The sequence below is a fragment of the Oncorhynchus keta genome, chromosome 20 (genome assembly GCF_023373465.1).
Source record: "Oncorhynchus keta strain PuntledgeMale-10-30-2019 chromosome 20, Oket_V2, whole genome shotgun sequence".
Taxonomy (NCBI): Eukaryota; Metazoa; Chordata; class Actinopteri; order Salmoniformes; family Salmonidae; genus Oncorhynchus; species Oncorhynchus keta.
In genome coordinates, this window is record NC_068440.1 from 46610693 (window position 1) to 46630033 (window position 19341).

The window sequence follows — 19341 nt, forward strand, 5'->3', positions numbered from 1 at the left end:
AGTGATCAGCTGGGGGAGGATGGGTTGTGGGTAAATGATGCTCCCATGCTGTTCCCTTGGTGGGCTGTGCTGTGTGCGCCAATGATGACATCAGAGACAGTGTTAAGTGAGAGTCTTGTACAGCATCACACACTCTAGTCCGTTGAGTATTTACTGTTATTTCTGTGAGATATAAAGAAGAAGAGACCTTGCAGCATGACAATAATAAACCATGAAACCCTGTCCATTCTTTCTTCTGATTTTCAGTGACTGGTTTTCGACCCCCTACCCCATCCCTCCACCTCTTCCTCCTCCTCCTCCTCCTCCACCTCTTCCTCCTCCTCCTCCTCCTCCTCCTCCTCCTCCAAGATGAACTGGGGTGGGCTGCAGTCCCTCCTCAGCGGGGTGAATAAATACTCCACGGTGTTCGGACGTGTCTGGCTCTCCATGGTCTTCGTGTTCCGCTTCTTGGTGTTTGTGGTGGCGGCTCAGCGCGTCTGGGGAGACGAGAGTAAGGACTTTGTCTGTAACACGGCCCAGCCAGGCTGCGTCAACGTCTGTTACGACCACATCTTCCCCATCTCACACATCCGCCTGTGGGCCCTGCAGCTCATCTTCGTCACCTGTCCATCTCTGATGGTTGTGGCGCACGTCACGTTGCGTGAGGAGAAGGATTCCAAGTACTCCGCAATGCATGAAGGGTCGCATTTGTACGCTAATCCAGGGAAGAAGAGAGGAGGCCTGTGGTGGACCTATCTGGTGAGATACTAGCATACTGTACACAACACCAGACAACACTAACATACTGTACACACCACCAGACAACACTAACATACTGTACACACCACCAGACAACACTAACATACTGTACACAACACCAGACAACACTAACATACTGTACACAACACCAGACAACACTAACATACTGTACACAACACCAGACAACACTAACATACTGTACACAAAACCAGACAACACTAACATACTGTACACAACACCAGACAACACTAACATACTGTACAGAACACCACAACACCAGACAACACCAGACAACACCAGACAACACTAACATACTGTACACAACACCAGACAACACTAACATACTGTACACAAAACCAGACACCACTAACATACTGTACAGAACACCAGACAACACTAACATACTGTACAGAACACCACCAGACAACACTAACATACTGTACAGAACACCAGACAACACCAGACAACACCAACATACTGTACACAACACCAGACAACACTAACATACTGTACAGAACACCAGACAACACTAACATACTGTACAGAACACCACCAGACAACACTAACATACTGTACACAACACCAGACAACACTAACATACTGTACACAACACCAGACAACACTAACATACTGTACACAAAACCACAACACCAGACAACACTAATATACTGTACACAACACCACCAGACAACACTAACATACTGTACACAACACCAGACAACACTAACATACTGTACACAAAACCACAACACCAGACAACACTAACATACTGTACACAACACCACCAGACAACACTAACATACTGTACACAACACCAGACAACACTAACATACTGTACAGAACACCACAACACCAGACAACACTAACATACTGTACACAACACCAGAGAACACCAGACAACACTAACATACTGTACACAAAACCACAACACCAGACAACACTAACATACTGTACAGAAAACCACCAGACAACACTAACATACTGTACAGAAAACCACCAGACAACACCAGACAACACTAACATACTGTACACAACACCACCAGACAACACTAACATACTGTACAGAAAACCACCAGACAACACTAACATACTGTACACAACACCACCAGACAACACTAACATACTGTACACAACACCAGACAACACTAACATACTGTACACAACACCACCAGACAACACTAACATACTGTACACAACACCAGACAACACTAACATACTGTACACAACACCAGACAACACTAACATACTGTACAGAACACCAGACAACACTAACATACTGTACACAACACCAGACAACACTAACATACTGTACACAACACCACCAGACAACACTAACATACTGTACACAACACCAGACAACACTAACATACTGTACACAACACCACCAGACAACACTAACATACTGTACACAACACCACAACACCAGACAACACTAACATACTGTACAGAACACCGCCAGACAACACTAACATACTGTACAGAACACCACAACACCAGACAACACTAACATACTGTACACAACACCAGACAACACTAACATACTGTACAGAACACCACAACACCAGACAACACTAACATACTGTACAGAACACCACCAGACAACACTAACATACTGTACACAACACCAGAGAACACCAGACAACACTAACATACTGTACACAACACCAGACAACACTAACATACTGTACACAACACCACCAGACAACACTAACATACTGTACAGAACACCAGACAACACCAGACAACACTAACATACTGTACAGAACACCACAACACCAGACAACACTAACATACTGTACACAACACCAGACAACACTAACATACTGTGCAGAACACCACCAGACAACACTAACATACTGTACACAACATCAGACAACACTAACATACTGTACACAACACCAGACAACACTAACATACTGTACAGAACACCAGACAACACGAACATACTGTACACAACACCAGACAACACCAGACAACACTAACATACTGTACACAACACCAGACAACACTAACATACTGTACAGAACACCACCAGACAACACTAACATACTGTACACAACACCAGACAACACTAACATACTGTACACAACACCAGACAACACTAACAGACTGTACAGAACACCACCAGACAACACTAACATACTGTACAGAACACCAGACAACACTAACATACTGTACACAACACCACAACACCAGACAACACTAACATACTGTACACAACACCAGACAACACTAACATACTGTATAGAACACCACAACACCAGACAACACTAACATACTGTACAGAACACCAGACAACACTAACATACTGTACACAACACCACAAACCAGACAACACTAACATACTGTACAGAACACCAGACAACACTAACATACTGTACAGAACACCAGACAACACTAACATACTGTACAGAACACCAGACAACACTAACATACTGTACAGAACACCACCAGACAACACTAACATACTGTACACAACACCAGACAACACTAACATACTGTACAGAACACCAGACAACACTAACATAATGTACACAACACCAGACAACACTAACATACTGTACAGAACACCACAACACCAGACAACACCAACATACTGTACACAACACCAGACAACACTAACATACTGTACAGAACACCACAACACCAGACAACACTAACATACTGTACACAACACCAGACAACACTAACATACTGTACAGAACACCAGACAACACTAACATACTGTACACAACATCAGACAACACTAACATACTGTACACAACACCAGACAACACTAACATACTGTACACAAAACCATAACACCAGACAACACTAACATACTGTAAACAAAACCAGACAACACTAACATACTGTACAGAACACCAGACAACACTAACATACTGTACACAACACCACCAGACAACACTAACATACTGTACACAACACCAGACAACACTAACATACTGTACAGAACACCACAACACCAGACAACACTAACATACTGTACAGAACACCAGACAACACTAACATACTGTACACAACACCACCAGACAACACTAACATACTGTACAGAACACCAGACAACACTAACATACTGTACACAACACCACCAGACAACACTAACATACTGTACACAACACCAGAGAACACCAGACAACACTAACATACTGTACACAAAACCACAACACCAGACAACACTAACATACTGTACAGAACACCACCAGACAACACTAACATACTGTACACAACACCACTAGACAACACTAACATACTGTACAGAAAACCACCAGACAACACCAGACAACACTAACATACTGTACACAACACCACCAGACAACACTAACATACTGTACACAACACCAGACAACACTAACATACTGTACAGAACACCAGACAACACCAGACAACACTAACATACTGTACAGAACACCACAACACCAGACAACACTAACATACTGTACAGAACACCAGACAACACCAGACAACACTAACATACTGTACAGAACACCACAACACCAGACAACACTAACATACTGTACAGAACACCAGACAACACCAGACAACACTAACATACTGTACAGAACACCACAACACCAGACAACACTAACATACTGTACAGAACACCAGACAACACCAGACAACACTAACATACTGTACAGAACACCAGACAACACCAGACAACACTAACATACTGTACAGAACACCACCAGACAACACTAACATACTGTACACAACACCAGACAACACTAACATACTGTACACAACACCAGACAACACTAACATACTGTACACAACACCAGACAACACCAGACAACACTAACATACTGTACAGAACACCACCAGACAACACTAACATACTGTACACAACACCAGACAACACTAACATACTGTACACAACACCAGACAACACTAACATACTGTACACAACACCAGACAACACTAGCATACTGTACACAACACCAGACAACACCAGACAACACTAACATACTGTACACAACACCACCAGACAACACTAACATACTGTACAGAACACCAGACAACACTAACATACTGTACACAACACCAGAGAACACCAGGCAACACTAACATACTGTACACCACAACACCAGACAACACTAACATACTGTACACAACACCAGACAACACTAACATACTGTACAGAACACCACCAGACAACACTAACAAACTGTACAGAACACCAGACAACACTAACATACTGTACACAACACCACAAAACCAGACAACACTAACATACTGTACAGAACACCAGACAACACTAACATACTGTACAGAACACCAGACAACACTAACATACTGTACACAACACCACAAAACCAGACAACACTAACATACTGTACAGAACACCAGACAACACTAACATACTGTACAGAACACCAGACAACACTAACATACTGTACAGAACACCAGACAACACTAACATACTGTACAGAACACCAGACAACACTAACATACTGTACAGAACACCAGACAACACTAACATACTGTACAGAACACCACCGGACAACACTAACATACTGTACAGAAAACCACCAGACAACACTAACATACTGTACACAACACCAGACAACACTAACATACTGTACAGAACACCAGACAACACTGACATACTGTACAGAACACCACAACACCAGACAACACCAACATACTGTACACAACACCAGACAACACTAACATACTGTACACAACACCAGACAACACTAACATACTGTACACAAAACCAGACAACACTAACATACTGTACACAACATCAGACAACACTAACATACTGTACACAACACCAGACAACACTAACATACTGTACACAACACCAGACAACACTAACATACTGTACACAACACCAGACAACACTAACATACTGTACACAAAACCAGACAACACTAACATACTGTACACAACATCAGACAACACTAACATAATGTACACAACACCAGACAACACTAACATACTGTACAGAACACCAGACAACACTAACATACTGTACACAACACCAGACAACACTAACATACTGTACAGAACACCAGACAACACTAACATACTGTACACAACATCAGACAACACTAACATACTGTACACAACACCAGACAACACTAACATACTGTACAGAACACCAGACAACACTAACATACTGTACACAACACCAGACAACACTAACATACTGTACACAACACCAGACAACACTAACATACTGTACACAACACCAGACAACACTAACATACTGTACAGAACACCAGACAACACTAACATACTGTACACAACACCACAAACCAGACAACACTAACATACTGTACAGAACACCAGACAACACTAACATACTGTACAGAACACCAGACAACACTAACATACTGTACAGAACACCAGACAACACTAACATACTGTACAGAACACCAGACAACACTAACATACTGTACAGAACACCAGACAACACTAACATACTGTACAGAACACCACCGGACAACACTAACATACTGTACAGAAAACCACCAGACAACACTAACATACTGTACACAACACCAGACAACACTAACATACTGTACAGAACACCAGACAACACTGACATACTGTACAGAACACCACAACACCAGACAACACCAACATACTGTACACAACACCAGACAACACTAACATACTGTACACAACACCAGACAACACCAGACAACACTAACATACTGTACACAACACCACCAGACAACACTAACATACTGTACAGAACACCAGACAACACTAACATACTGTACACAACACCAGAGAACACCAGGCAACACTAACATACTGTACACCACAACACCAGACAACACTAACATACTGTACACAACACCAGACAACACTAACATACTGTACAGAACACCACCAGACAACACTAACAAACTGTACAGAACACCAGACAACACTAACATACTGTACACAACACCACAAACCAGACAACACTAACATACTGTACAGAACACCAGACAACACTAACATACTGTACAGAACACCAGACAACACTAACATACTGTACACAACACCACAAAACCAGACAACACTAACATACTGTACAGAACACCAGACAACACTAACATACTGTACAGAACACCAGACAACACTAACATACTGTACAGAACACCAGACAACACTAACATACTGTACAGAACACCAGACAACACTAACATACTGTACAGAACACCAGACAACACTAACATACTGTACAGAACACCACCGGACAACACTAACATACTGTACAGAAAACCACCAGACAACACTAACATACTGTACACAACACCAGACAACACTAACATACTGTACAGAACACCAGACAACACTGACATACTGTACAGAACACCACAACACCAGACAACACCAACATACTGTACACAACACCAGACAACACTAACATACTGTACACAACACCAGACAACACTAACATACTGTACACAAAACCAGACAACACTAACATACTGTACACAACATCAGACAACACTAACATACTGTACACAACACCAGACAACACTAACATACTGTACACAACACCAGACAACACTAACATACTGTACACAACACCAGACAACACTAACATACTGTACACAAAACCAGACAACACTAACATACTGTACACAACATCAGACAACACTAACATAATGTACACAACACCAGACAACACTAACATACTGTACAGAACACCAGACAACACTAACATACTGTACACAACACCAGACAACACTAACATACTGTACAGAACACCAGACAACACTAACATACTGTACACAACATCAGACAACACTAACATACTGTACACAACACCAGACAACACTAACATACTGTACAGAACACCAGACAACACTAACATACTGTACACAACACCAGACAACACTAACATACTGTACACAACACCAGACAACACTAACATACTGTACACAACACCAGACAACACTAACATACTGTACACAACACCAGACAACACTAACATACTGTACACAACACCAGACAACACTAACATACTGTACACAACACCACAACACCAGACAACACTAACATACTGTACAGAACACCAGACAACACCAGACAACACTAACATACTGTACAGAACACCACAACACCAGACAACACTAACATACTGTACAGAACACCAGACAACACCAGACAACACTAACATACTGTACAGAACACCACAACACCAGACAACACTAACATACTGTACAGAACACCAGACAACACCAGACAACACTAACATACTGTACAGAACACCAGACAACACCAGACAACACTAACATACTGTACAGAACACCACCAGACAACACTAACATACTGTACACAACACCAGACAACACTAACATACTGTACACAACACCAGACAACACTAACATACTGTACACAACACCAGACAACACCAGACAACACTAACATACTGTACAGAACACCACCAGACAACACTAACATACTGTACACAACACCAGACAACACTAACATACTGTACACAACACCAGACAACACTAACATACTGTACACAACACCAGACAACACTAGCATACTGTACACAACACCAGACAACACCAGACAACACTAACATACTGTACACAACACCACCAGACAACACTAACATACTGTACAGAACACCAGACAACACTAACATACTGTACACAACACCAGAGAACACCAGACAACACTAACATACTGTACACCACAACACCAGACAACACTAACATACTGTACACAACACCAGACAACACTAACATACTGTACAGAACACCACCAGACAACACTAACAAACTGTACAGAACACCAGACAACACTAACATACTGTACACAACACCACAAAACCAGACAACACTAACATACTGTACAGAACACCAGACAACACTAACATACTGTACAGAACACCAGACAACACTAACATACTGTACACAACACCACAAAACCAGACAACACTAACATACTGTACAGAACACCAGACAACACTAACATACTGTACAGAACACCAGACAACACTAACATACTGTACAGAACACCAGACAACACTAACATACTGTACAGAACACCAGACAACACTAACATACTGTACAGAACACCAGACAACACTAACATACTGTACAGAACACCACCGGACAACACTAACATACTGTACAGAAAACCACCAGACAACACTAACATACTGTACACAACACCAGACAACACTAACATACTGTACAGAACACCAGACAACACTGACATACTGTACAGAACACCACAACACCAGACAACACCAACATACTGTACACAACACCAGACAACACTAACATACTGTACACAACACCAGACAACACTAACATACTGTACACAAAACCAGACAACACTAACATACTGTACACAACATCAGACAACACTAACATACTGTACACAACACCAGACAACACTAACATACTGTACACAACACCAGACAACACTAACATACTGTACACAACACCAGACAACACTAACATACTGTACACAAACCAGACAACACTAACATACTGTACACAACATCAGACAACACTAACATAATGTACACAACACCAGACAACACTAACATACTGTACAGAACACCAGACAACACTAACATACTGTACACAACACCAGACAACACTAACATACTGTACAGAACACCAGACAACACTAACATACTGTACACAACATCAGACAACACTAACATACTGTACACAACACCAGACAACACTAACATACTGTACAGAACACCAGACAACACTAACATACTGTACACAACACCAGACAACACTAACATACTGTACACAACACCAGACAACACTAACATACTGTACACAACACCAGACAACACTAACATACTGTACACAACACCAGACAACACTAACATACTGTACACAACACCAGACAACACTAACATACTGTACACAACACCACAACACCAGACAACACCAACATACTGTACAGAACACCACCAGACAACACTAACATACTGTACACAACACCAGACAACACTAACATACTGTACACAACACCAGACAACACTAACATACTGTACACAACACCACAACACCAGACAACACTAACATACTGTACACAACACCAGACAACACTAACATACTGTACAGAACACCACCAGACAACACTAACATACTGTACAGAACACCAGACAACACTAACATACTGTACAGAACACCAGACAACACTAACATACTGTACAGAACACCAGACAACACTAACATACTGTACAGAACACCAGACAACACTAACATACTGTACAGAACACCAGACAACACCAGACAACACTAACATACTGTACACAACACCCAGACAACACTAACATACTGTACACAACACCAGACAACACTAACATACTGTACAGAACACCAGACAACACTAACATACTGTACACAACACCAGACAACACTAACATACTGTACAGAACACCAGACAACACTAACATACTGTACAGAACACCACCAGACAACACCAGACAACACTAACATACTGTACACCACACCACCAGACAACACTAACATACTGTACAGAACACCAGACAACACTAACATACTGTACACAACACCAGACAACACTAACATACTGTACACAACACCAGACAACACTAACATATTGTACACAACACACAGACAACACTAACATACTGTACACAACACCAGACAACACTAACATACTGTACACAACACCAGACAACACTAACATACTGTACACAACACCACAACACCAGACAACACTAACATACTGTACACAACACCAGACAACACTAACATACTGTACAGAACACCACCAGACAACACTAACATACTGTACAGAACACCAGACAACACTAACATACTGTACAGAACACCAGACAACACTAACATACTGTACAGAACACCAGACAACACTAACATACTGTACAGAACACCAGACAACACTAACATACTGTACAGAACACCAGACAACACCAGACAACACTAACATACTGTACACAACACCAGACAACACTAACATACTGTACACAACACCAGACAACACTAACATACTGTACAGAACACCAGACAACACTAACATACTGTACAGAACACCAGACAACACTAACATACTGTACACAACACCAGACAACACTAACATACTGTACACAACACCAGACAACACTAACATACTGTACAGAACACCAGACAACACTAACATACTGTACAGAACACCAGACAACACTAACATACTGTACACAACACCACCAGACAACACCAGACAACACTAACATACTGTACAGAACACCAGACAACACTAACATACTGTACAGAACACCAGACAACACTAACATACTGTACACAACACCAGACAACACTAACATACTGTACACAACACCAGACAACACTAACATATTGTACACAACACCAGACAACACTAACATACTGTACACAACACCAGACAACACTAACATACTGTACAGAACACCAGACAACACTAACATACTGTACACAACACCACCAGACAACACCAGACAACACTAACATACTGTACAGAACACCAGACAACACTAACATACTGTACACAACACCAGACAACACTAACATACTGTACACAACACCAGACAACACTAACATATTGTACACAACACCACAACACAAAGAGAGAGACAGAGAATGAAAGACAAAGAGAGAGACAGAGAATGAAAGACAAAGAGAGAGACAGAGAATGAAAGACAAAGAGAGAGACAGAGAATGAAAGACAAAGAGAGAGACAGAGAATGAAAGACAAAGAGAGAGACAGAGAATGAAAGACAAAGAGAGAGACAGAGAATGAAAGACAAAGAGAGAGACAGAGAATGAAAGAGGAAGAGAAAGAGAATGAAAGACAAAGAGAGAGAGAGAGAATGAAAGACAAAGAGAGAGACAGAGAATGAAAGACAAAGAGAGAGAGACAGAGAATGAGAAACAGAGAATGAAAGAGACAGAGAATGAAAGAGGAAGAGAAAGAGAATGAAAGACAAAGAGAGAGAGACAGAGAATGAGAAACATAGAATGAAAGAGACAGAGAATGAAAGAGGAAGAGAGAGAGACAGAGAATGAAAGAGACAGAGAATGAAAGACAAAGAGAGAGAAAGAGAATGAAAGACAAAGAGAGAGACAGAGAATGAAAGACAAAGAGAGAGAGAGACAGAGAATGAAAGACAAAGAGAGAGAGACAGAGAATGAGAAACAGAGAATGAAAGAGACAGAGAATGAAAGAGGAAGAGAGAGACAGAGAATGAAAGAGGAAGAGGCAGAGAATGAAAGACAGAGAGAGACAGAAAAAGAAAGAGACAGAGAATGAAAGAGGAAGAGAGAGACAGAGAATGAAAGCCAAAGAGAGACAGAAAAAGAAAGAGACAGAGAATGAAAGAGGAAGAGAGAGAGAGAATGAAAGACAAAGAGACAGACAGAGACAGAATGAGAAAGAGAGAGACAGAGAAAGAGAGAGACAGAAAAAGAAAGAGACAGAGAGTGAAAGACAAAGAGAGAGAGAGAGAGAGTGAAAGACAAAGAGAGAGACAGAAAAAAAAGAAAGACAAAGAGAGAGACAGAAAAAGAAAGACAAAGAGAGAAACAGAGACAGAATGAGAAAGAGAGAGACAGAAAAAAGAAAGAGACAGAGAGTGAAAGACAAAGAAAGAAACAGAGAATGAAAGACAAAGAGAGACAGAAAAAGAAAGAGACAGAGAATGAAAGAGGAAGAGAGAGACAGAGAATGAAAGACAAAGAGAGAGACAGAAAAAGAAAGAGACAGAGAGTGAAAGACAAAGAGAGAGACAGAGAATGAAAGACAAAGAGACAGACAGAGACAGAATGAGAAAGAGAGAGACAGAAAAAGAAAGAGACAGAGAGTGAAAGACAAAAGAGAGACAGAGAAAGAGAGAGACAGAGATTGAAAGAGAAAGTGAGAGAGAGAAAGAGAGAGAGACAGAGATTATGTACCTACAATATGAGTCAATGTATAGGTTCTATTTAAAGCTCAATGGTAGCCTTCGACCAATGCACTGACAGGCCTCAAATGTAGTGAAGAGGAAACAAGGAGAGGACAAGCACACACAGGCTAACATGTCATTCTACATGGAGACTTGACCACAACCTATTTTAATGCAGCACAAACTATCAAAATGACAGGCTACTTTAACACTGAGAATAAAAAAGGGCGTTTCACTGCCTACAGTATTTTAGGAGTCAAATGGCAACTCCTGCTAAATCAAATCAAATTGTATTGGTCACATACACATATTTAGCAGATGTTATTGTGGGTGTAGCGAAATGCTTGTGAATACAACTAAATGAAACTAAAAATAATTGCTGTAACCTGTATTTCCTATCTGGTCTCTTCTATAGTGTCTATGTCTACTTCTGGTTATTACAACAGGAGTCTGACCTGTATTTCCTATCTGGTCTCTTCTATAGTGTCTATGTCTACTTCTGGTTATTACAACAGGAGTCTGACCTGTATTTCCTGTCTGGTCTCTTCTATAGTGTCTATGTCTACTTCTGGTTATTACAACAGGAGTCTGACCTGTATTTCCTTTCTGGTCTCTTCTATAGTGTCTATGTCTACTTCTGGTTATTACAACAGGAGTCTGACCTGTATTTCCTGTCTGGTCTCTTCTATAGTGTCTATGTCTACTTCTGGTTATTACAACAGGAGTCTGACCTGTATTTGCTGTCTGGTCTCTTCTATAGTGTCTATGTCTACTTCTGGTTATTACAACAGGAGTCTGACCTGTATTTCCTATCTGGTCTCTTCTATAGTGTCTATGTCTACTTCTGGTTATTACAACAGGAGTCTGACCTGTATTTCCTGTCTGGTCTCTTCTATAGTGTCTATGTCTACTTCTGGTTATTACAACAGGAGTCTGACCTGTATTTGCTGTCTGGTCTCTTCTATAGTGTCTATGTCTACTTCTGGTTATTACAACAGGAGTCTGACCTGTATTTCCTATCTGGTCTCTTCTATAGTGTCTATGTCTACTTCTGGTTATTACAACAGGAGTCTGGCCTGTATTTGCTGTCTGGTCTCTTCTATAGTGTCTATGTCTACTTCTGGTTATTACAACAGGAGTCTGACCTGTATTTCCTATCTGGTCTCTTCTATAGTGTAATCTCTATGTCTATTTATGCTCAATCTCTACTTCTGGTTATTACAACAGGAGTCTGACCTGTATTTCCTTTCTGGTCTCTTCTATAGTGTCTATGTCTACTTCTGGTTATTACAACAGGAGTCTGACCTGTATTTCCTATCTGGTCTCTTCTATAGTGTCTATGTCTACTTCTGGTTATTACAACAGGAGTCTGACCTGTATTTCCTCTCTGGTCTCTTCTATAGTGTCTATGTCTACTTCTGGTTATTACAACAGGAGTCTGACCTGTATTTCCTTTCTGGTCTCTTCTATAGTGTCTATGTCTACTTCTTATTATTACAACAGGAGTCTGACCTGTATTTCCTCTCTGGTCTCTTCTATAGTGTCTATGTCTACTTCTGGTTATTACAACAGGAGTCTGACCTGTATTTGCTATCTGGTCTCTTCTATAGTGTCTATGTCTACTTCTGGTTATTACAACAGGAGTCTGACCTGTATTTCCTGTCTGGTCTCTTCTTTCTTTGCCTTCTGTGTCATTGACTTGTTTATTGTTTATTCCATGTTTATTCCATGTGTGACTCTGTGTTGTTGTTTGTGTTGCACTGCTATGCTTTATCTTGGCCAGGTCGCAGTTGCAAATGAGAACTTGTTCTCAACTGGCCTACCAGGTTAAATAAAAGTGAAATAACAAAAATAGTATTTTCTCGATATCTAATTCTACTGAATCTCTACTTCTGGTTATAACAACATGAGTCGAATGGAATTTAACTCCTCTCAATGAATTGATCTGAATGAAACTATTTTAACTAGTCAACTGGACACCCATATTTCCTGTGTGGTCTCTTTAAAGATGTTTTAATGGCGATTCTTTATTTATCTCTCATCCTCCCCGTGGCGAGTCTGATCTTCAAGGCGGGCTTCGACGGCAGCTTCCTCTACATCCTCTACTACGTCTACGAGGGATATGACATGCCTCGTCTCTCCAAGTGCTCCCTGGATCCCTGCCCCAACACCGTCGACTGCTTCATCTCCCGTCCCACCGAGAAGAAGATTTTCACCATCTTCATGGTGGTCTCCTCAGCCGTCTGCATCCTCATTTGTATCTGTGAGATGGTCTACCTCATCTACAAGAGGATCCAGAAGCTCGTCAGGAAGAAGGTGGTGGAGAGTCACGAGAGGACGTCGTTGACGACGGCGCGGAGGTCGAGATCCAAGTCTACGAGATCCAAGTTGTCTGTCAGGGAGGACCCCACCAACACAGCCTCCATTCAGAACCTCTGTAATGTCATGACGGAATGTCATGACGGAGGCGGAGCTGTCAGAGAAGAAGAAATAATAGATCACATGACGCGGTGAAGCTGGAATGGGTGTGGGGGTGAATGGGGGGGTGAATGGGGGGGGTGAATGGGGGTGAATGGGGGGGTGAATTGGAGGGGGGAGTGAATTGGTAGTGGGAGGAGAGTTTGACCGTCTAAGGGCAGGAGATAGCATATGTCGTAGGGTGGATTATAAGGTCTAAGGTCAGGAGATAGCGTATGTCGTAGGGTGGATTATAAAGTCTAAGGGCAGGAGATAGCATATGTCGTAGGGTGGACTATAAGCTCTAAGGTCAGGAGATAGCATATGTCGTAGGGTGGATTATAAGGTCTAAGGGCAGGAGATAGCATATGTCGTAGGGTGGACTATAAGCTCTAAGGTCAGGAGATAGCATATGTCGTAGGGTGGACTATAAACTCTAAGGTCAGGAGATAGCATATGTCGTAGGGTGGACTATAAGCTCTAAGGTCAGGAGATAGCATATGTCGTAGGGTGGACTATAAACTCTAAGGTCAGGAGATAGCATATGTCGTAGGGTGGACTTTAACAGAATTTTCACTGAACTATGCATGCTTTCGCCAATGATTGACATACACTTTTATTTAACCTTTATTTAACTAGGAAATTCAGTTAAGAACAAATTCTTATTTATAATGACGGCCTACCGGAAGGCTAAAGGCCTCCTGCGGGTACGGGGCCTGGGATTAAAAAATAAAAAATAAAATACAAATATAGGACAAAACTCACATCACGACAAGAGAGACATCACAACACTGCATAAAGAGAGACCTATTAATTGATTTCTGATTGCCCTTAATTGATTGCATGTGTGTCATGTGACACAAACAATACGAAGTGCATGCTCTTCAATCGATCACTGCCCGCACCCGCCCGCCTGACTAGCATCACTACTCTGGACGGTTCTGACTTAGAATATGTGGACAACTACTAATATCTAGGTGTCTGGCTAGACTGTAAACTCTCCTTCCAGACTCATATTAAGCATCTCCAATCAAAAATTAAATATAGAATTGGCTTCCTATTTCGCAACAAAGCCTCCTTCACTCACGCAGCCAAACATATCCTCGTAAAACTGACTATCCTACCAATCAATGACTTTGGCCACATCAATTACAAAATAGCCTCTAACACTACTCAGCAAATTGGATGCAGTCTATCACAGTGCCATCTGTTTTGCTACCCACCACTGTGACCTGTATGCTCTCGTTGGCTGGCCCTCGCTCGCTTCAAATTCGTCTCCAAACCCACTGGCTCCAGGTCATATATAGTCTTTGCTAGGTAAAGCTCCACCTTATCTCAGCTCACTGGTCACCATAGCAACACCCACCCATAGCATTCGCTCCAGCAGGTATATCTCACTGGTCACCATAGCAACACCCACCCGTAGCACGCGCTCCAGCAGGTATATCTCACTGGTCACCATAGCAACACCCACCCGTAGCATTCGCTCCAGCAGGTATATCTCACTGGTCACCATAGCAACACCCACCCGTAGCACGCGCTCCAGCAGGTATATCTCACTGGTCACCATAGCAACACCCACCCGTAGCACGCGCTCCAGCAGGTATATCTCACTGGTCACCATAGCAACACCCACCCGTAGCACGCGCTCCAGCATGTATAAATTGCCTTTAAATTGTTTAACTCGGGTCAAACGTTTCAGGTAGCCTTCCACAAGCTTCCCACAATAATGTGGGGAATTTTGGCCCATTCCTCCTGACAGAGCTGGTGTAATTGAGTCAGGTTTGTAGGCCTCCTGACAGAGCTGGTGTAATTGAGTCAGGTTTGTAGGCCTCCTGACAGAGCTGGTGTAATTGAGTCAGGTTTGTAGGCCTCCTGACAGAGCTGGTGTAATTGAGTCAGGTTTGTAGGCCTCCTGACAGAGCTGGTGTAATTGAGTCAGGTTTGTAGGGCTCCTGACAGAGCTGGTGTAATTGAGTCAGGTTTGTAGGCCTCCTGACAGAGCTGGTGTAACTGAGTCAGGTTTGTAAGGCTCCTGACAGAGCTGGTGTAATTGAGTCAGGTTTGTAGGCCTCCTGACAGAGCTGGTGTAACTGAGTCAGGTTTGTAGGGCTCCTGACAGAGCTGGTGTAATTGAGTCAGGTTTGTAGGCCTCCTGACAGAGCTGGTGTAACTGAGTCAGGTTTGTAGGGCTCCTGACAGAGCTGGTGTAATTGAGTCAGGTTTGTAGGCCTCCTGACAGAGCTGGTGTAATTGAGTCAGGTTTGTAGGCCTCCTTGCTCGCACATGATTTTCAGTTATGCCCACACATGTTCTATATGATTGAGGTCAGGGCTTTGTGATGGCCGCTCCAATACCTTGACTTTGTTGTACTTAAGCCATTTTTCCACAACTTTGGAAGTATGCTTGGGGTCATTGTCCATTTGGAAGACCCATTTGTGACCAAGCTTTAACTTCCTGACTGATGTCTTGAGATGTTGCCATCAATATATCCACCTAATTTTCCTCCTCATGTTGTCATCTATTTTGTGAAGTGCACCAGTCCCTCCTGCAGCAAAGCACCCCCAAAACATGAGGCTGCCACCCCTGTGCTTCACGGTTGGGATGGTGTTCTTCGGCTTGCAAGCCTCCCCCTTTTTCCTCCAAACATAACGATGGTCATTATGGCCAAACAGTTCTATTTTTGTCTTTGTCCCCATGTGCAGTTGCAAGCCGCAGTCTGGCTTTTTAAAGGTGGTTTTTGGAGAAGTGGATTCTTCCTTGCTTAGCGGCTTTTCAGGTTATGTCGATAGGACTCGTTTTACTGTGGATATAGATACTTTTGTACCTGTTTCCTCCAGCATCTTCACAAGGTCCTTTGCTGTTGTTCTGGGATTGATTTGCACTCTCTCACCGAAGTACATTCATCTCTAGGAGACAGATCGCGTCTCCTTCCTGAGCAGTATGACGGCTGCATGGTCCCATGGTGTTTATACTTGCGTATTATTGTTTGTACAGATGAACGTGGTACCTTCAGGTGTTTGGAAATTGCTCCCAAGGATGAGCCAGACTTGTGGAGGTCTACAATTATTTTTCTGAGTTCTCGGCTGATTTATTTTGATTTTCCCATGATGGGGCACTGAGTTCCCAAAGAGGCACTGAGTTTCAAGGTAGACCTTGAAATACATCCACAGGTACACCTCCAATTGACTCAAATTATGTCAATTAGCCTATCAGAAGCTTCTAAAGCCATGACATAATTTTCTGGAATTTTCCAAGCTGTTTAAAGGCACAGTCAACTTAGTGTATGTAAACTTCTGACCCACTGGAATTGTGATACAGTTAATTATAAGTGAAATAATCTGTCTGTAAACAATTGTTGGAGAAATTACTTGTGTCATGAACAAAGTAGATGTCCTAACCGACTTGCCAAAACTATAGTTTGTTGACAAGAAATGTTTGGAGTGGTTGAAGAACGAGTTTTAATGACGCCAACCAAAGTGCATGTAAACTTCCGACTTCAACTGTAGCTTCTTCCCCATATTCCTTTGTTTTTCTGCTCTTTAACACACCAGTATTTCTACTCGCACATCCTCATCTGCACATGTATCACTCCAGTGTAAATGGCTAAATTGTAATTACTTCGTCGCTATTGGCCTATTTACTTCATTTGTACACACTGCATACAGATGTTCTATTTTATTATTGACTGTATGTTTGTTTTACTCCATGTGTAACTCTGTGTTGTTGTTTGTGTCACACTGCTTTGCTTTATCTTGGGCCAGGTTGCAGTTGTAAATGAGAACTGGTTCTCAACTGGCCTACCTGGTTAATTAAACTTGAAATTAAAAATAAACATACAGAGAGACTTATGAATTGATTGCTGATTGCCCTTAATTGATTGCATGTGTGTGCTGTGACTTGGCGATTCACCTTGATGAACTGTTTTCACTTTTTTAATCGCCCTCCTCCTGTGATTGGAGCCTTAAACTACTGCCCCTTAGCTGTTTTTGCAGGTAACTAGTCTGGTGTGTCACTGTAACGTACTTCTTCGTCTGATGAGGAGTAGGAAGGATCGGACCAAAATGCAGGCGTGCTAAGTGTCCATGTTAAATTTATTATATCAGAAAACGAAAAATACAAAATAACAAAGTGAAGGAACGAAATGAAAATGGAAACAGTTCTGTGTGGTGAAAACACAGACACAGAAAACACCCACAACCCATAGTGGGAAAACAGGCTACCTAAGCATGGTTCTCAATCAGAGACAACGATTGACAGCTGCC

General features: G+C 41.9%; 1 protein-coding gene and 1 long non-coding RNA gene across 6 annotated transcripts; both read left to right on the forward strand.

The window, feature by feature from the left end:
• Positions 1 to 305: 305 nt before the first annotated feature.
• Positions 306 to 15145, forward strand: LOC127910060 (gap junction beta-4 protein-like). The gene is made up of 2 exons (XM_052473075.1): positions 306 to 740; positions 14674 to 15145. Exons 1-2 carry the CDS (start codon positions 349 to 351, stop codon positions 15131 to 15133), a joined length of 852 nt encoding a protein of 283 aa, XP_052329035.1. The 5' UTR covers positions 306 to 348; the 3' UTR covers positions 15134 to 15145.
• Positions 15146 to 16380: 1235 nt separating this feature from the next.
• LOC127910061 (uncharacterized) lies at positions 16381 to 18927 on the forward strand. 5 transcript variants are annotated; one of them, XR_008073838.1, is made up of 4 exons: positions 16383 to 16517; positions 16572 to 17018; positions 17059 to 17098; positions 17139 to 18927. It is a non-coding gene; the product is annotated as an uncharacterized LOC127910061 (long non-coding RNA). The 5 variants fall into 5 exon arrangements; XR_008073840.1 differs by lacking the exon at positions 17059 to 17098 and having other exon boundaries at positions 16381 to 16517; positions 16572 to 17058; positions 17179 to 18927; XR_008073837.1 differs by lacking the exon at positions 17059 to 17098 and having other exon boundaries at positions 16384 to 16517.
• The last annotated feature ends 414 nt before the right edge of the window (positions 18928 to 19341 follow it).

Coding starts and splice junctions, on each gene's coding strand:
- LOC127910060 (XM_052473075.1), top strand. CDS start 349: ATGAACTGGGGTGGGCTGCAGTCCCTCCTCAGCGGGGTGAATAAATAC. Junction 741..14,673: donor CTGTGGTGGACCTATCTGGT/GAGATACTAGCA, acceptor CCTCCCCGTGGC/GAGTCTGATCTTCAAGGCGG.